This window comes from Pangasianodon hypophthalmus, chromosome 9 (genome assembly GCF_027358585.1).
Source record: "Pangasianodon hypophthalmus isolate fPanHyp1 chromosome 9, fPanHyp1.pri, whole genome shotgun sequence".
Taxonomy (NCBI): Eukaryota; Metazoa; Chordata; class Actinopteri; order Siluriformes; family Pangasiidae; genus Pangasianodon; species Pangasianodon hypophthalmus.
In genome coordinates, this window is record NC_069718.1 from 22,274,869 (window position 1) to 22,291,031 (window position 16,163).

At 38.2% G+C, this 16,163-nt stretch overlaps 1 protein-coding gene across 3 annotated transcripts; it reads right to left on the minus strand.

Annotated features, from left to right (window-relative positions):
* Positions 1-49: 49 nt before the first annotated feature.
* Positions 50-11,267, minus strand: adpgk (ADP-dependent glucokinase). 3 transcript variants are annotated; one of them, XM_026919449.3, is made up of 8 exons: positions 11,163-11,267; positions 10,234-10,482; positions 8,594-8,819; positions 6,016-6,078; positions 5,639-5,759; positions 5,227-5,423; positions 3,874-3,972; positions 50-2,825 (listed from the first exon to the last, which is right to left on the minus strand). In XM_026919449.3, exons 2-8 carry the CDS (start codon positions 10,464-10,466, stop codon positions 2,259-2,261), a joined length of 1,506 nt encoding a protein of 501 aa, XP_026775250.2. In that variant the 5' UTR covers positions 10,467-10,482; positions 11,163-11,267; the 3' UTR covers positions 50-2,258. The 3 variants fall into 3 exon arrangements, with proteins under 3 accessions (XP_026775250.2, XP_026775249.2, XP_034163329.1); XM_026919448.3 differs by having other exon boundaries at positions 50-2,828; XM_034307438.2 differs by lacking the exons at positions 6,016-6,078; positions 8,594-8,819; positions 10,234-10,482; positions 11,163-11,267 and having other exon boundaries at positions 50-2,828; positions 5,643-5,756.
* Positions 11,268-16,163: the final 4,896 nt, after the last annotated feature.

The following is a 16,163-nucleotide window of genomic DNA, read 5'->3' on the forward strand; positions in this document are numbered from 1 at the left end:
TATTTATCACTTTAGAAATTTCTTTACAAAAAGAACGTCAAGACAGTGATTTTGAATCAACAGAAATATTTTATTGCTATAAAAAATATCATTAAATGTCATAAGTCACCATAACCTAAATATTCCCGTTATCTTAATATCCTTATAATGTTTAAGATTTTGCATAATTTGTACAAACTAACTGTTCTCAACTGAAAGCTCTATATGCCACCCTAATATGGAGTCATTTTAAAGAAACAAAGCATCAAAATACAGTACAAAAGACAGAAAGAAAGCATAAAGTTAAATATGACATTATTCCATGTTAACTGTAGAAACAGAGCTGCTGAAGACACACCGTTTTCCTTAAAGGAGAAGAAAGCCTTGTAAAATAAAGAAAAGTAGATTTGAAATTCAGTGATATGTGCAGCTTTTGGCAATCATCAGTCCAGATAAGAAACAACGATCACCTCTTACAATTCTGTCTGTTCGTTTACAGTAGCAGCTTTATGACCTCTAATTTGTTTAATGGACTGTATCAGGGTCACTCAGTGTCAGTGCTAGAAGTCCAGGACAGACTGGTCATTTCTCAGCTCAAATGTCCTGTTAGAATAAGGACAACACCACACTGTTGAACTAAACACTGAACTAAATAGACCTTCATTCCCTGTTCAGTCTAGGAGTTCAGTCTTTTCACTTCTGACAGCTGGCCTACATACATCATTTTCCTGCATTAGAAGAGAGAAACAGGCTTTCTTTCTTATTAGAGAAGAAATGTGTCAAATCACAGAACCTTTCAAGTTCATCATGCATAAAATCAGTCAGTTGCTGATGGCAGGATTTTTTTTTTTTTTTAACAACTTGAACCAAGATACTGAATCATTTCAACACTATGTATGTACAGACATACAGACATTTGATTTATGCTCTATAAAAATAAGAATAGTACAGGACATGATTAAACAAGTAGGAAATATTTCCTTACTTCCTTTTAGCCATTCAGCATAAAAAGAGGCAGGATTTTTACTTAAATGATGTAAAACATGCTGAGGATGAAGCGGGTGCTGGTGTTCTTACAAATATTCTATGAAGCAGAACACTAAGATGTCCGCCATTTCTATAAGCTTGTGTATTGTCATTCAAGTAGGTACGAGTTACAATACACAATTTCAGTAACCTAAATGTTTTGACCTATACTACCAGTCAAAAGTTTAGACACATTGGATCAAATATATCTATTTTTCATTGTTTTAAAGACATTCTGATATAAGCTTACAGCTGAAATGTCTAAGACAGTTGTACATAGTCGAGTTAATGCCCATGTATAAATTTCAGAATCAACATGTATTTTTAATAAGATTTTACTTAAAATTATATTGTTTCCACAACCAAGTAGATTTCAGGCGAAGCAGATTGGAGCTTGATCTATTCGGGGCACGAGTGAGCAAAGCTTCATAAGGAATTTAAAATATTAAATAGTTGATTTTACACTTTTCTTGGCTGGTGTGTTGTTTCAAAATATCAATGTCCTCATAATTATTATAAAATTGTAAAAACCCTTCCATGGGCAGGGGTGACAAAACTTGTGGTATATGTGAGAACTAGTTAGCTTTAACTACCAGTATTAGATTAATTATGCCAGAAGACTGTGCTTAAGTTAAACAAGTCCAGGAAGGAGTATAGAAGGATAGTTATTTGGGTTTTTTTTTTCCCTGTTCGAGGGCAGAGTGCAGTTAAGCACCAGACACATAACCACTTAAGCATAAAAGTTTTGGTTAGTTTCTGGTTTTGGTTAAGGCATTTGATTTCATTGGGGGCTGTGGGATTCTCAAGACATTTTTATTTTCATTTCACAGCAGCTCAGGGTTTCTGCACCTTGTTCATAAGTAGGACTCTGTCATAGTATTCAGTGGAGGGAAAAGTCCATGGAGTGTGGAGGGGAAAAAAAAAAAAAAAAAAAACACATTTTCTACTCAGTGCAATAATACAGTCTCAAGTAAGACAAAGTACAGTACTCACCATAAGGATTAAGACTACGCACCGAGTTTGCACAAGACAAAGTGAGGACCAAAGTCTCATTCCTGTAACCATGAAAAACATCCTCTCTTCCTCCACTCATCACACTGTTCAGGACTAACGGAACGGAGGAGCACCTACAGGAACATCTATCCAGCTGGTTAGATGCTTAGCAGGTATTGAAGGGAGGATCAAGTGTAAGGAAGTGTTTTTAAGACATTGTTATTGGACCTCAGGGACTAAATAGCTTAAAAGTAAACGTTTTAGTCATCAGAGTGCAGCTGGGGCACAATCTCAGAGTAGATGAGTCCCTCTGCTGAGATTGCGTCCCCCAGCCCTACTGTCCGCAGCGGCTGTTTGCATATGAGTACTGGACTGAGATGGAAGGACACGTTCCCCCTTCGCCACACCGTCACCGGATTGGACGGGTCCAAAACTAAGCGCTCTTTCGGTTCTGAGAAAGAGCTGTAGAAGCTGAGCGGAGCCTTGAGCTCCACCTTACTGACGTCCACAGCTTGTAATCCGCAAGCTTGAGAGCTGGCAATACGGGCCCCGGCCGCTACGGCTCCCCGCTGGTTCCCCCAGTGGCCGTCCACTGTGGCCAGCACATGATAAGCCAGAGTGTGGAAGTGGATGCGGGTTAGATGGGCTTCAGAGTCCAAGTCAGCTCGGCCATGCTGCTCCAGGATCCAGAGGAGGATATCAGAGACGCGGCCCACGTCAGGAATGCCGTTCCATGAGTGGAGGTCAGAGTGAGGACCTCCGCCAGCCTGAGACAGGAAGAGCAGCTCCTGCTCATTCAGGCCAATCGAGTTCACCATGGGCAAGACCTGCTAACGAAAGAGCACACAATACTGAATGTGGTACGCATGCTTTTCAGCTACAGACGGTGTGTCGCTACCCAGTCTGTGGCCCCTGCCACAGACACATCTGTACTGTGCGTGCATTAATGCTTTACAGCTCGATTAAATCCATGTGTACACAATGTCATAAGTGACATTTCATGGAAAAACTTCAGTATCCATGTTTATACCATACAAATGTAACACAGACCCTGCAGTATGACCTTTAATCATAAGATAAAATGCATAATATTAAAATGTCTTATTACAAATAGTATAAATTATGGTGGTCTAAACTTCCTCAACTTTGCTTTGAAAAATATATGTAAGATTAATTGATTAAGAGAATTGTGTCTAGCCTTTAGTATAGAATATTATTAGCAACACTGTATTCTCTAAAATGGGTGATCTCCAGTCTTTTTGCTATCTATCTATAAGCATCATTTTAGTTGGAATGCCCAAGAAATCAATGGAGAAATAAATTTGTTGTCCAAAATTAATTAAAATATTTTTAGTTTCAGCTGCTACAGTATGCAGCATAAGGCTGTATTCATTTTTATTCAATGTTTTTAAATCAGTAAAACTCTCCAGTTACGCAAAAAAAAAAAAGCCGTGGCAAATGATGCCATTCCTAATGGAGTTACTTTTACAGGTTTCTATTAAGTCACATGGATGACTTTAGTTCTATCATGAAATGATGCATGCGTGTTATGGATCAGGCAGTGCTTTAAAGCATCATAAAATGTGCACATGCACCACAATGGCGTGTGTGTGGTGTGCAAATTGGGCAGAGGACCCAGATCAGGTAGTGACAAGGTAGCGTGTGGAGTAGGTGTAGGTGCTAACTCATTTTTTATTCCTGCTTTCAATGCGGTTTTTGATTTCTCTCTGCCTGGGAAATAACAGGCCTAAAATCTTACAAGGACCAAGTTGTAGTGTAATACATAACAAAGCATCCAGTATCTTACACAACCCATATCTTTCACATACACGTGCAAGGGGTAGAAGAGGACATGTATTAAACATATACATTTACCTCCTTAGTGATGATGCTCATGTAATCTCGATCAGTCATACTGGCCAGCTCTAGATGGATGGGCGCCTCATTGCGAACATCAGAGATGGCAAGCACAAACTGTAGGAGATTAAAGTACTTTTTAAGATTGGACAGACATAAACTTATCTGAAGTGCAATATTCTGCAGTGTTTGTGTATTCTGTGTAAGGTCACCTTTCCAATGCTGGCAGTGATCAACGGCCCAAAAAGAGTTTTCATGTACGGTAATACAGCTTGTAGTAGTTTCATAATTAGATGCACTAGTATAAAAAATGTGCTAGAGACACATGAGAGAGTTTTGTTGTCTTGAATATCGCAATACAAAATACTGGATGAATTGTGCTTCTCCGAGCTGCATCAGAGAAGCGATATTTACGTTTAATATTCATTATGAGTTCTACCTCTTCTTACACATTAGGCAGCAGCACCAGAGGTAGTAGCATACAGAGTACGAAGTTTGAGAGTGTGAACCTAACTAATTATGGCATATGTGTCATACACAAGGCCTACAGGCTAAATCCGGCCCACAGCCTGGTTTCACTTGGCCTGTAGTACACTAATGCTCACCATTTTCCACACTATCCAGAATTCACAGCAGATCCGTAGCATAGCCATACAAAGCGTAGTTACTGTAAACTGGCATATATATTTTATATATATATTTTATATACACACGTGCACTCTATTGAGGTTCTATCGAGGTTCTATCGAGGTTCTATCGAGGTTTGCTTGACCGTGATCTGAAACACGGGTTAAAATCAACACTTGCATGCTGAACTTGATGCAAGTCACATCTATGGCGTCTAAAAACGATTCAGAAGCATGTTGTGTGTTGTGCTGACAGTGGAGTACATTGTTAAGTGCGACACACTTGTGCATTTCAAGTTGATCAGACAGCAGAAGGAACGGTGATCACACAAATATGTTATTTAGCCTAATCATTTAGGGCACAATATAGCATCAAACAGTATTTCTATATTAATAACATTACCATGAAATACATTTATCACACTGAAAAAGAATAATAACAGGTTAATAATAGGGGAAAAATGACACCTTATAAATCTTGATCTATTTTTCTTACAATACGATGTATTTAATATTTTATTGTGTCAGTATCATGTTAATATCGTCTCGTGAAGCCTGCACTGGGATATGTATTGTAGCGATTCTTTAGTGTACCGTCTCATGCCTAGTGCTAGAGCATTAGCTAAGCATTGTAAAGCGAGATCAGCTCACAGATGTGATAAATACTTTACTCCTCTTGGATGGCTGATTACGAAAATATAAACAGGGTATTTTAAATCCTGCGTAGTTCAAAAGTACAGCACACCTCTTTGAGTCTGTTCTCCCAGAGCTCACGGCCCATTCCCTCCATCATGTGGAGTCCAGACAGCACCACCAGTCCAGGCTGAAACTCCTCCAGACTGGCCACAAAGGTCTCCAAAGTACTCATCTCGCCATTGGACACATCGTGAGAAAAGATGAAGCGATTGGCTTGAGGGGCCTGAATTCGACCCCACTGCTCCCCTAAACATGCACACACATGCAAAGAGCTGACTTTAGCTTTTACACTCTGATTAACAAAACCATCACTATGGGGATAACACATCTTATACGCTCATAAGCACTTTTAAAATAAACAGGTTTCCATAAATTGTTTTTATGAGATGAACAGTACTGCATTATCTGTAGTAGCCTCCTTATACGTTCATGCATATAGGGAAAGAGGAATCTATCCTGACCTGCCTTGTACTCAAGGATGAGGTGATACTCATCAGTCTCCTGAAGTGATTGTGGTGGAACTACTATCTGTTCATCCAGCAATTCATGCAGCTTAGGCCCAATAGGGCCACACAAAAGAACCTATGGGAAAACCAAAAAACAAACAAATGTGTTTTAGCCAATGAGGTATGTCTTAATGCATGAGCGAGACTTTTTAAACTTGTAAACCTGAGTCACAAAACAGGTAAAATAATCAGATGAAGAACCAACAAGCGCACTAATGTTAGCAGTTAGCAGAAGTGTTGTTAAATGTCACAGCACACCCGTTACACACTACACTGTCTATGATTCATTGCAGACAATCAGATAATCTACAGAAATGCAGATATGAACTTACCACCAGCTCTGGGTAAGAGGCAAGTTTCTGGCCAATCAGAGCAGCATTTCCTCCCACATACACCTACAGGAGACAGGAAATTGAGAAGCCGTTGATTATGAAATATCCTCCATCACCCATAGAGTTACAGTCCCCTCCGTAGGTATTGGAACAGCAAGGCCAATTCTTTTGTTTTTGCTATACACTGAATACATTTGGGTTTAAGATCGAAAGATGAATGTGAGAATTTCAGCTTTTATTTCCTGATATTTACAGCTAGATGTGTTAAACAACTAAGAACATGTTACTTTTTTGTTTTAACCCACCCATTTTTCAAGTGATCAGAAATATTGGAACATGTGACTGACAGGTGTTTCTTGTTGCTCAGGTGTGCCCTGTTACACTGATTGTTTAAAGAATTAATAGCTCTGAATGTGCACTCTGGGTTTGAGTCCTGGGTTTCACCTGTGAAAACTGCATTTGTTGTTAAAAAGGATAAACCACATGAAGACCAGAGAGCTGTCTATGGAAGAAAAGCAAGCCATTTTTTAAGATGAGAAAAGAGGGAAAATCGATCAAAGCCATTGCACAAGCATTGGGCATCGCCAATACAACAACTTGGAATATCCTGAAAAAGAAAGAAACCATTGGTGTACTAACAACTTGATGATGTAACTCATGATCGTAGCAGCAGAATGAATTCAGAAGTCTACAGAAACAATGTGTCTGCCAATGCATCCAATCTAATTGGGAGGAACTTCATCATGCAGCAAGACAATGACCCAAAACACACAAAGGACTTCATCAGGGGAAAAAAGTGAAAGGTTTTCGTTTGGTGATGTCAGTGTGTCACCACAGTTATTGCAAGCAAGGGATATATATATACACACCAAATATTAACTGTTATTTTCTTTAAGACTATCTGTTTCTTTTCTTGCAAAAAATTTGGTGGTCTGCCACCAAAGGTACCATGTTCTAAGTTGTTTAACACATCTGGATGTAAATATCAGGAAATGAAAGCTAAAAAAAACTCTTATCTATCATCTCATACTCATCTTTTGATCTCAAAACCAAATGTCTTCAGTCTATATCAGGGAAAGGAAAAAAACAAATAATAATTGGCCTTGCCGTTCCAATACTTTAGGCGGGGACTGTATCTTATTACCTATGACCAGAATGCCCCGTGAATAACTGACTCAAAACTTCTAAGCTGAAGAGGTCACGGGTGAGCCAAAACACACATACATATGGAGTAATGCAAGAGCAAGCATGGCTTGAGTCTGCTGCTGAAAATATTAATTACTGTCAACCAAGCAGAATTAAATTTGACACAGAAACTCAATCCTCCCTGGACTCTGCCTTCATTCAATATTTAAACTGTCAGCTCTAGTGAGGGAGCACTTTCTTTACAGGTCCCAAACATGTTTAATGTGTACATGTACCGGATTCAGCTACTCTTATGGAATACACGTAACAGCATTGCTGAATAAGGAACAGGCAGGATGTTTGTGTTTCACAAACATCCTGCCTGTCAGAGAGCACTGGAGAACCATAACATGCTGTGTTTTGTGGAAAGTTTGTTCAGTTACGTAACGTAGTCCAGTTTTTGCAAAATAAGGGTTTGTAAATACTGCTGTCAGCGATCAAAAATACCTTTCAGACTAATGTTTGTGCTCACACAATTCCGATTGTTAGAGTAGGTATGTGATTGAGTACTCATTGCTTCATGCATGGAATGTCTCTTTTTATTTGATTTTGAGAAGCATGTTTCTTTTGGGTCAAAGCTTTATGCAATGTAATAAGCATATACTGCACCAGCAAGCAATTTTTCATACTTCTGACACAGTTTTAATTCTTTCATCTGACTGAATCAAGCTGAATCAACCAGAAGGTTGACTAATGGTGCAACGAAAGGAGATCAAGTTTAAACAGCTTGAGTAGTTTGTTTTTCCAGTCGATTCACATTGATCCCTAACTACTCTATGTAAAGAGTAAAAAGTTAATTCCATAATCACCATCCAGAAGCAAAACAAAGACACATCACTGCACAGCTGTACTACAGTCATAGCTGATGAATAGCTGTTTCTCTTTATGTACACTTTATGTACTACACTTAACTTTGACTAATGTCTACTATTTTGCACTGCAGTTACTTCCTGGATTCTTCTTCATATAGGCCTGTAATCAGCAGCATCTAGAACAAGGCATACACTTGAGTTATGCTCGTATTAGAACAAAAAGCTAATTACAGTACTGCTGAACTGTTATTAGACCTGTTATGACTGTACTGTTATTTGACAGTTATTTGGTGGGTCAGACATTTTAAGTCAGAGCACTATGCCAAAGTTCTCCTCACATTTTGGCAGCTATTAATAACAAATATCTGTTCAGATGTCTGTTAAAATACTTGTCTGTGTGGTGTCACAGGTCCCAGAAGATTAAAACAAGTGATCCAATCAATTAGGACAAGGAAGGGGCTTTATTTGTTTGGAATTTTAGTTTCAAATCAGCCAGCTTTTGTTAACCTCTGCCAAAATCCCTGACTATTCATTCAAGGCAACAACAACAAAAAGACAACCCTATAGCCAACACACTGTACCTGAGCACCAGGATATTCAGCAGCAGCCCTTGCAATCCTTTGGAAGACTTCTTTATCCGAGAAGAAACGTTCTGCGGCTGCCCCTCTTTCCATGTAGTGGATGAAGGCCTCTTTTAGGTCCTCTTTGGAGTGCAACACGTCATGGTCTTGTCCAGATCCTGGGTCAAGAGCCAAAGCCTGGAGCAATTTGACGCCCGATACCACTACGTCAATACAGGCATTTACCCTGAGGAAGGAAACCAGAGATCGGCGCTGAGTTGCTGTTCCTAAATGAGTCGAAATGTTTTGAGGCTTTTCAGTTATTTGAGTCATTTGAATGACTTTATTTAAACGCAATGGCAAATCCAACTTACCCAATTAACAGATATTTTAAAAACACTGACAGATACAGATACGATGTAAAGCAACATAAAATTTCTGTTTGATAGCTATGTGATGGATATGTGTGGAAATGGAGCATGTTGGTTTGCACTTTTTTTGATGAGTAAATCAGTATTGGGCTAGTAACCGTTCTGCTGCTGCTAAAGTCAGTCAGTCATGATTCAGTCAGTGCAAAAGTGGTTAATTGCGAAGCCCATCAGCAGAACAAAAGGAAGTGGCAGAGACAAATACATACTTCCCTTAGTGACTTGCTTAAAAAGACAAAATCATCCATGAATAAAGGCAACATTCTGTGTGCCGCCACTTCCAAAGTTTTTATCCATGTTTTCTATCGCAAACGACTTTCTTTTTCCATATGAATGATATATGCTGTTACAGTATATGATCGCCAAACTCTATCAGATCTATCTAACAGAAGTTTATTTTTAGTGATTTTTTTCACCTCACATCACTCAAATCATTTTACGCTGGTCACTAGTGATCCTATTGTGTAATAGTTTACTTACGGTTGTGATCGTTCTACTGAGCTATCTACAGAACATATATAAAACCATACATTTGATCACTACTCACTTCTTTGGACTAAAAATAAAATTGTGGAGAGAAATGCTTGTGTATAAAACAAAAATAAAAAAAATCATGCAGTGCATCACTGTCTAATGAAAACCTTTTTCTCATCATGATTTATAACACCTATTTTAAGAGCTTAAGAGCCTGACGTACCGAAATAGAATGATGAAAACAACAGCTCTGTTGTTTCCTTTTTTTTAAATAAAATACTTCAAGTACAGATAAAATCACTTCAGTGTTATTGGCTGTCGTTTGCTGGAAGCAGTGAAAAGATGCCATTTGTTCTTTGCTGACGATAACTAAATCAAGATTATATATATATATATATATATATATATATATATATATATATATATATATATATATATATTAGTCAGAAGAAGTAGGTAGTGATCAAATGGGTGGTTTTATATACATTCTGTAGATAGTTCAGTAAAACCATCACACCTGGAAGTAAACTAAAAATAGGAACACTCATTAGTGACCAGCGTAGAATGATAAGAGTGAGGTGAAAAATCACTAAAAAGTAAACTGCTGTTCAAAAAATGTGGGATATTGGATAGATCTGACAAAGTTTGGTGAGCATATACTGTAACAGCATATATCATTCATATGGAAAAAGAAAGTGGTCATTTGCAATAGAAAACATGGATAAAAACTTTGTAAATATATATTACACACACACTCACCCGACCGCTATTCGACCCCATTGCCTTGCAGGTGCAGTGATGAGAGCGTCCCAGGCTCGGGAGATGGATTCTTCCAGGTTTGCAGTATTATGTTCATGCTGTGAGGAGAACAGTGACTGAGGGATGGACTGGGTGATGAGACGTAACACAGGCTCCTGAAGCTTGGGGTTTGTGTGATAGAGGTAACCTAGTGCAAGGGCCAGCAATGCCACAAGAGCTGCCTTCCTCCACATGGTTCAAGCAAAGTGTCTGAAACACAACCAGCCAAACATACAGTACACATGCAAACGAATCACAACACGGGTGTTTGTCGTGTTTGTAGGTACACAGAGAGCAGACACTTGGATAGACTTGAATACAGAGAACACAAAAGAGAAAATGTTATTTATCACAGGTTCATAGTTCACTAACTGGAAGTAACTTTAAATTACCAAATATTTATGTTTAAGCAAGTGATTTTATCAAGTGTTTACTAACCCTAGTGACTGAAAGTAAGTTTAAACCAAGAAAGGGATTTTATTCACCACTGGAACTGATGCAACTTAAAATGGTGGAGTGTTTGTTTGGGTGATTAGTTGATTAAAAACCTGTCAATAAAGTCATGTAATTAAACACCTGACCTTAAAAGTTGTTCAAAATGATTCTGACCCAATATCTAACTATCTGTTTAGCTAGCTAGTTCGGTAAATACATATTAAAATTGTGTAATATTGCCATAACTTCCCTGCATATCAAGTCTTCCCTAATGAGCAAACAAGCTGGCTAGCTGCCTCCCTGCCCCAATACACTCAACCCCATACAGACAGCTAGCGCTAGCTTGACGTTTGGCCAATTAGCAACCAAATGTAGCTAGCTAACAATAAAATTGCAGTACATTACGTTGACCAAGACGTTTTTCTGTGTCAGGTATAAATGCAGTGCACACTGACCTGAGAGATGAGTGTGAAAGCCGGGGCTGGGAATGAGGCTGGCCGCTGAATGAGCTCCGGCGCCACGTCTGAAACACGGAAGGACTCGGCAACTTTAGTGTTTCTGCGTAGCGAGGCGCGGTTACAGAGGGAGATACGCAATATCCGCTCATTTCCCGCCGTACTGCAGGTTGCTGAATAGCATCATCGCGTTCTTGAGGAAGTAAACTAAATCTGTAAACTCAGCCAGCTCACCAGAATTAGCGGTGCAGCTAGGCATCCCTGTAACTGTAAAACTAATTCCAGTACACTCCTAAGTACACATTTATTATTATTATATGTACATTATTTAAATAATGTTTGTATGATAATAGTTTGTCTAGAGAGCTTTCTATTTCTGAACCTAAGTTCCACCAAGAAAACATATTACTTCCAGTTTGACATTGGAGTGACATTTGACATGTCTTAGGTATTTTGAATTATTACACTCATTCAGTTTCTGCTAAATTGGCTAATAGCTATAAGAACTAAATGATAACTGTAATATAACTCTGATAATTGTGCTTTATTGGTCAGGTATACTAGAAAATATAAAGAATTTAATGGTTTTTGAGATAAAAACACTGGCAATATAACAGAGGTGAGACCAAGTCATTGTTAGCCTCAAGTCTTGGCATTCAAGTCAAGTTCCAAGTCAAGACAGAAAGTCACAAGTCAAGACAGACAACACACAAGTCAAGTCACAAGTCAAGACAGACAACACACAAGTCAAGACAGTCAAGTCACAAGTCAAGACAGACAAAGCACAAGTCAAGTCAAGTCAAGACAGGCAAGTCACAAGTCAAGTCAGAAGTCAAGACAGAGAAGACACGAGTCAAAACGGGCAAGACTCAAGACAAGTCACAAGCCAAGATGGGCAAGTCACAAGTCAAGTCAGGCAAATCACAAGTCAAGATAGGCTAGTCACAAGTCAAGACAGACAAGTCACAAGTCAAGTCAGAAGTCAAGTTAGGCAAGACTCAAGACAAGTCACAAGTCAAGTTAGGCAAGACACAAGACAAGTCACAAGTCAAGTCAGAAGTCAAGACAGAGAAGTCACAAGTCAAGACAGACAAGACACAAGACAAGTCACAAGTCAAGACAGACAAGACACAAGTCAAGACAGGCAAGACACAAGACAAGTCACAAGTCAAGACAGACAAGACACAAGTCAAGACAGGCAAGACACAAGTCAAAACGGGCAAGTGACAAGTCAAGTCACAAGTCAAGACAGGCAAGACACAAGTCAAGTCCCAAGTTAAGACATGCAAGTCACAAGTCCAGTTTTGAGACTTGAGTCATGTATCACTCTTGTGATACATTGAAAATGTAACAAGTCTTTCCAAGTAAAAGGGCTCAAGTCCAAGTCCAATGTCAAAGTCAAAGTCGTGTCACAATTCTTCTTTGATTATGTCGTGTCATAATTCAACAAATTTGTGACTCAAGTCTGAGTCCAAGTCATGTGACTCGATTCCACAACACTGTAATATAATAATACCACACATTTGCTATGAACAGATGATAATAATAAAACATTTGTAAACAGAAGTAGATGCTACATATAGCTATTGCAGTGTAAGCAAAAAAGAAGAATATTGCACAGAGGAGAATGCTGCACACATAAATATTTCACACAAAAGTTATTGCATCTTGAACACAAAATACAATGCTGTCAATGACAAAGTCATCATGTGTCTGAGGGAATCAAGTGTTTGTGTAAGTCTGGCTGCATGTGGAAAGAAGCTTTCCTTGGCTGTCCGGTGATTTTGACGCATATTGATTTGATGCGCCTGCCTGTAGGGAAGGAGTTGTGGTGCTATGGGTTGGTGATTATTTTTTGTTCTGCTCACTTCCTACCTCTGGAATAGAATAGTTATTTTAAGGAGGACAGGTTTCTTCCTATGAGCTTTTCAGCCGACCTGACAATATGTCGCAGTCTGTTCAGCTCATTACTGGTTGCAGAGTCAAACCACAATGTTATTGACAAACTCAATGATGGCTGTGTAGAACAGCAGCGTCTGTGGTAAGTTGTACTTCCTCAGCTGCAGGAAATACATCCTCTGCTGGGCTTTTTTAGCAACATCGTCAACGTTGGCATCCCACTTCAAGTCCTGAGAGATTGTGGCTCCAAAAAACATGGTGGGCTGCGATTTCCACCACTGTAACTAAATTAAAATTTCATAGAACCCCTGGCTATGTTTCACATCCTGCACACTGAGAACCACTGATCTACAGTATTATTATGTCTCTCTGTTAAAACACAGCAGTACAGTAACAGTCTTAAACTGCACAGGAGTGCAGAGTGTGTTTATCTTTAATCATGAATAATAAATCATTACTTAATCACCAGAGGAAACTGGAGAACCTGGAGGAAACCCGCATGGACACAGGGACTATAGTGTCTGCATGCACTTTAGCGTTATGTGAAATGAGAGATAACATTTAATTGACTTCTTGAAGGAAATTAATGTGTTAAAGTAGCTTATTAATAGCACAAGACCACCTAATTATATTGAGAACAAAATAATTAAGATTAAAAATATAAATAATACAGTAGCTTGAATAATTAGGGAAGAGTTACAACCTTCTTCTCGGTGCATGTCAATTTCAAGTTCATATGTCCCTGCAGTTCAGTCATAACATTTTTTGTGAATAATTTATGTTTCTATAATTTATATGGAATATGGTGGTGAATATTTATGCTGTGTAAAAAACTGTGTGAATGTGTTGTAATTACTGTACAGACATACAGCAATACTACAATACAGTGGCAGGCATGTGGAATATTAACTATATGGCACTTTGTTATTAACAAGATGGGTTGTAAAATGCTCAAAAGGTGCACTGAGCCCATAGAAATATTCAGTAGATCAAGGTATACTCTTGATTTAGGCTGAAGAGTTTAAGGATTCACCTGCAATCCTGCAGAGTTTAGTAAAAACTGCCATCCTTTACAGCTGATCACGTTAACCTGAGGCCCAATCCTAGCAATCAGTGTTCTTTTTTTAGTTAGTTGGAACTAAACTTAGGAAGTTAAATTGCATAATGTGAATTCATCATTATTATCATCTTTATATTTTGGTGTATAGACTTAATTTTGTTGTGTTAACTGCATCTTCATGAACGTTAAAACCACACCAAACAGCTTTGCTATATTGTAAAGGATAATATATAAATTTGTTATAAATTTCCTAACCCATGATTTACACCTTGTACCCCAATAAAAACTGCTCATGAGTAGACACAGACACAAGCTAGATCTCTTTATGAATCTCTGGCAGGTTTTGTTGTTGTTGCTAATGTTTCTACTTTTCTGAATCATGACCATTTAGAAATGAGCATCCTTTCCCTGCTGTTCTCCTTCTCTACCAACAGATGGCTGTATTATATAGGCAAAGGTTTGTACAATCTGTCTCCATAAGAGAAGAGTTCAATTACCAAAATTCAATTATTGTCTTGTTTTCTTGAGATTGTGTTATGGGTTATAATACATAGGTTTAGGTTTTGTATTGCATTTTGCTGTTCATGTCTTTGCCACACCATTTGACAAATGACATCACGACTAAAGGTAAACATCAAAAATATGCACGTGAATAAGCCTAAATAAATGTATAAATAAGTCCAGTAATTCTGTTGCAGTACTCAGTACAGTCTAACACAGGCACATGTATATTGTGTGAGAACAAAATCTTGTCACTTAATGATGCAGTAATCACAGCGTCCATCAAAAAGACTTGAGAGAGATATCTGACCTGGGTAGAGATTCCATCTGCATCTCAATTATCTCAATTAACTGACTCTTAATTTAGCATTTTGCAACCCAAAATTGTAGAGATTTAATCCTAACTTAATCATATGCATCTGCTTCCCATATTCAAAAGCTCCTGAAGGCTTAAATAACTGAATCCAATATGTTGAATTAAGAATAAAATATGAATAATTATGAATAAATGAATAAATTATAATTATAAATGATACAAAATAATCTTTGTCACAAGACAATGTTATTAATTGATGGTAATATAAACACATAATGGAGGAATAGTGAATTTTAATGTTTTTTAAATAGGAAAAGTGAATAATGTAGATAATGAGGCTTGAAGAGAAAGTACATTTAACATTTATATTGTGCTGCATTAAATCTTCAGTGTGTCTTTCTTGTTTAATCCTGTGATCCCCTATAAAGGCCTTGTTTCAAACCTGCTTTCATACCGTAGCATTAGACAACATGGTGTCTTTGATATCCATCAGGGAGAGATGAGGAAAATGTGTGAGGATTTCTAAAGAACAAATAATTCATTTCACAGATTGATGGATTTAAAAGAGACTGCAAGCAGAAGCTTTCTTTATCAGTTTTATCACTGACACACACACACACACACGCACGCACGCATACACGCACGCACACGCACACACACACACACGCACACACACTCCACCCAGCATGAAGTCATTAAAAATTCAGTGCTGGCCACTGTCTTTGATTTCTTGGATTACCATCCGTCTGTTTCTCCGCCTCAATTCAATTTCAATTTTAGACTTCCTATAAAGACATAACTGTTTTAAAATAACGTGCATAATGTTTCATTTAGAAAGTCCAACCTCACCTGCCTTACACGTACAGTCCCATATTCTTTTCACAGTGCTTATTTAGCAGTTAGGAGTTGTTGTACTGTTGGCCATTGAAACAGTGTCTGCTTCGTATTTCTGCCAGTAAAGGGGTAATCAGTTGTTTCTCTTTACCACCTCCCTCTAATTTGTGTTGTAAATTACCATCATGGTCCTAACTTTCCAAAATAGCATTTGTCTTTTCTGATGATTTGCTTTACTCTAATTTGTTTTCGATCAGCAGCCTCAGTGGAAAGCCATGCTGAATAGTTTCTTAATGAGTTTCGGAAGCAGCAGGCAGAGGCATCACTCCATCAACTGATCTCTTCTCAAACCACTCTCTCAAACCACTGGCTCAAGAATTTACTACTTTTC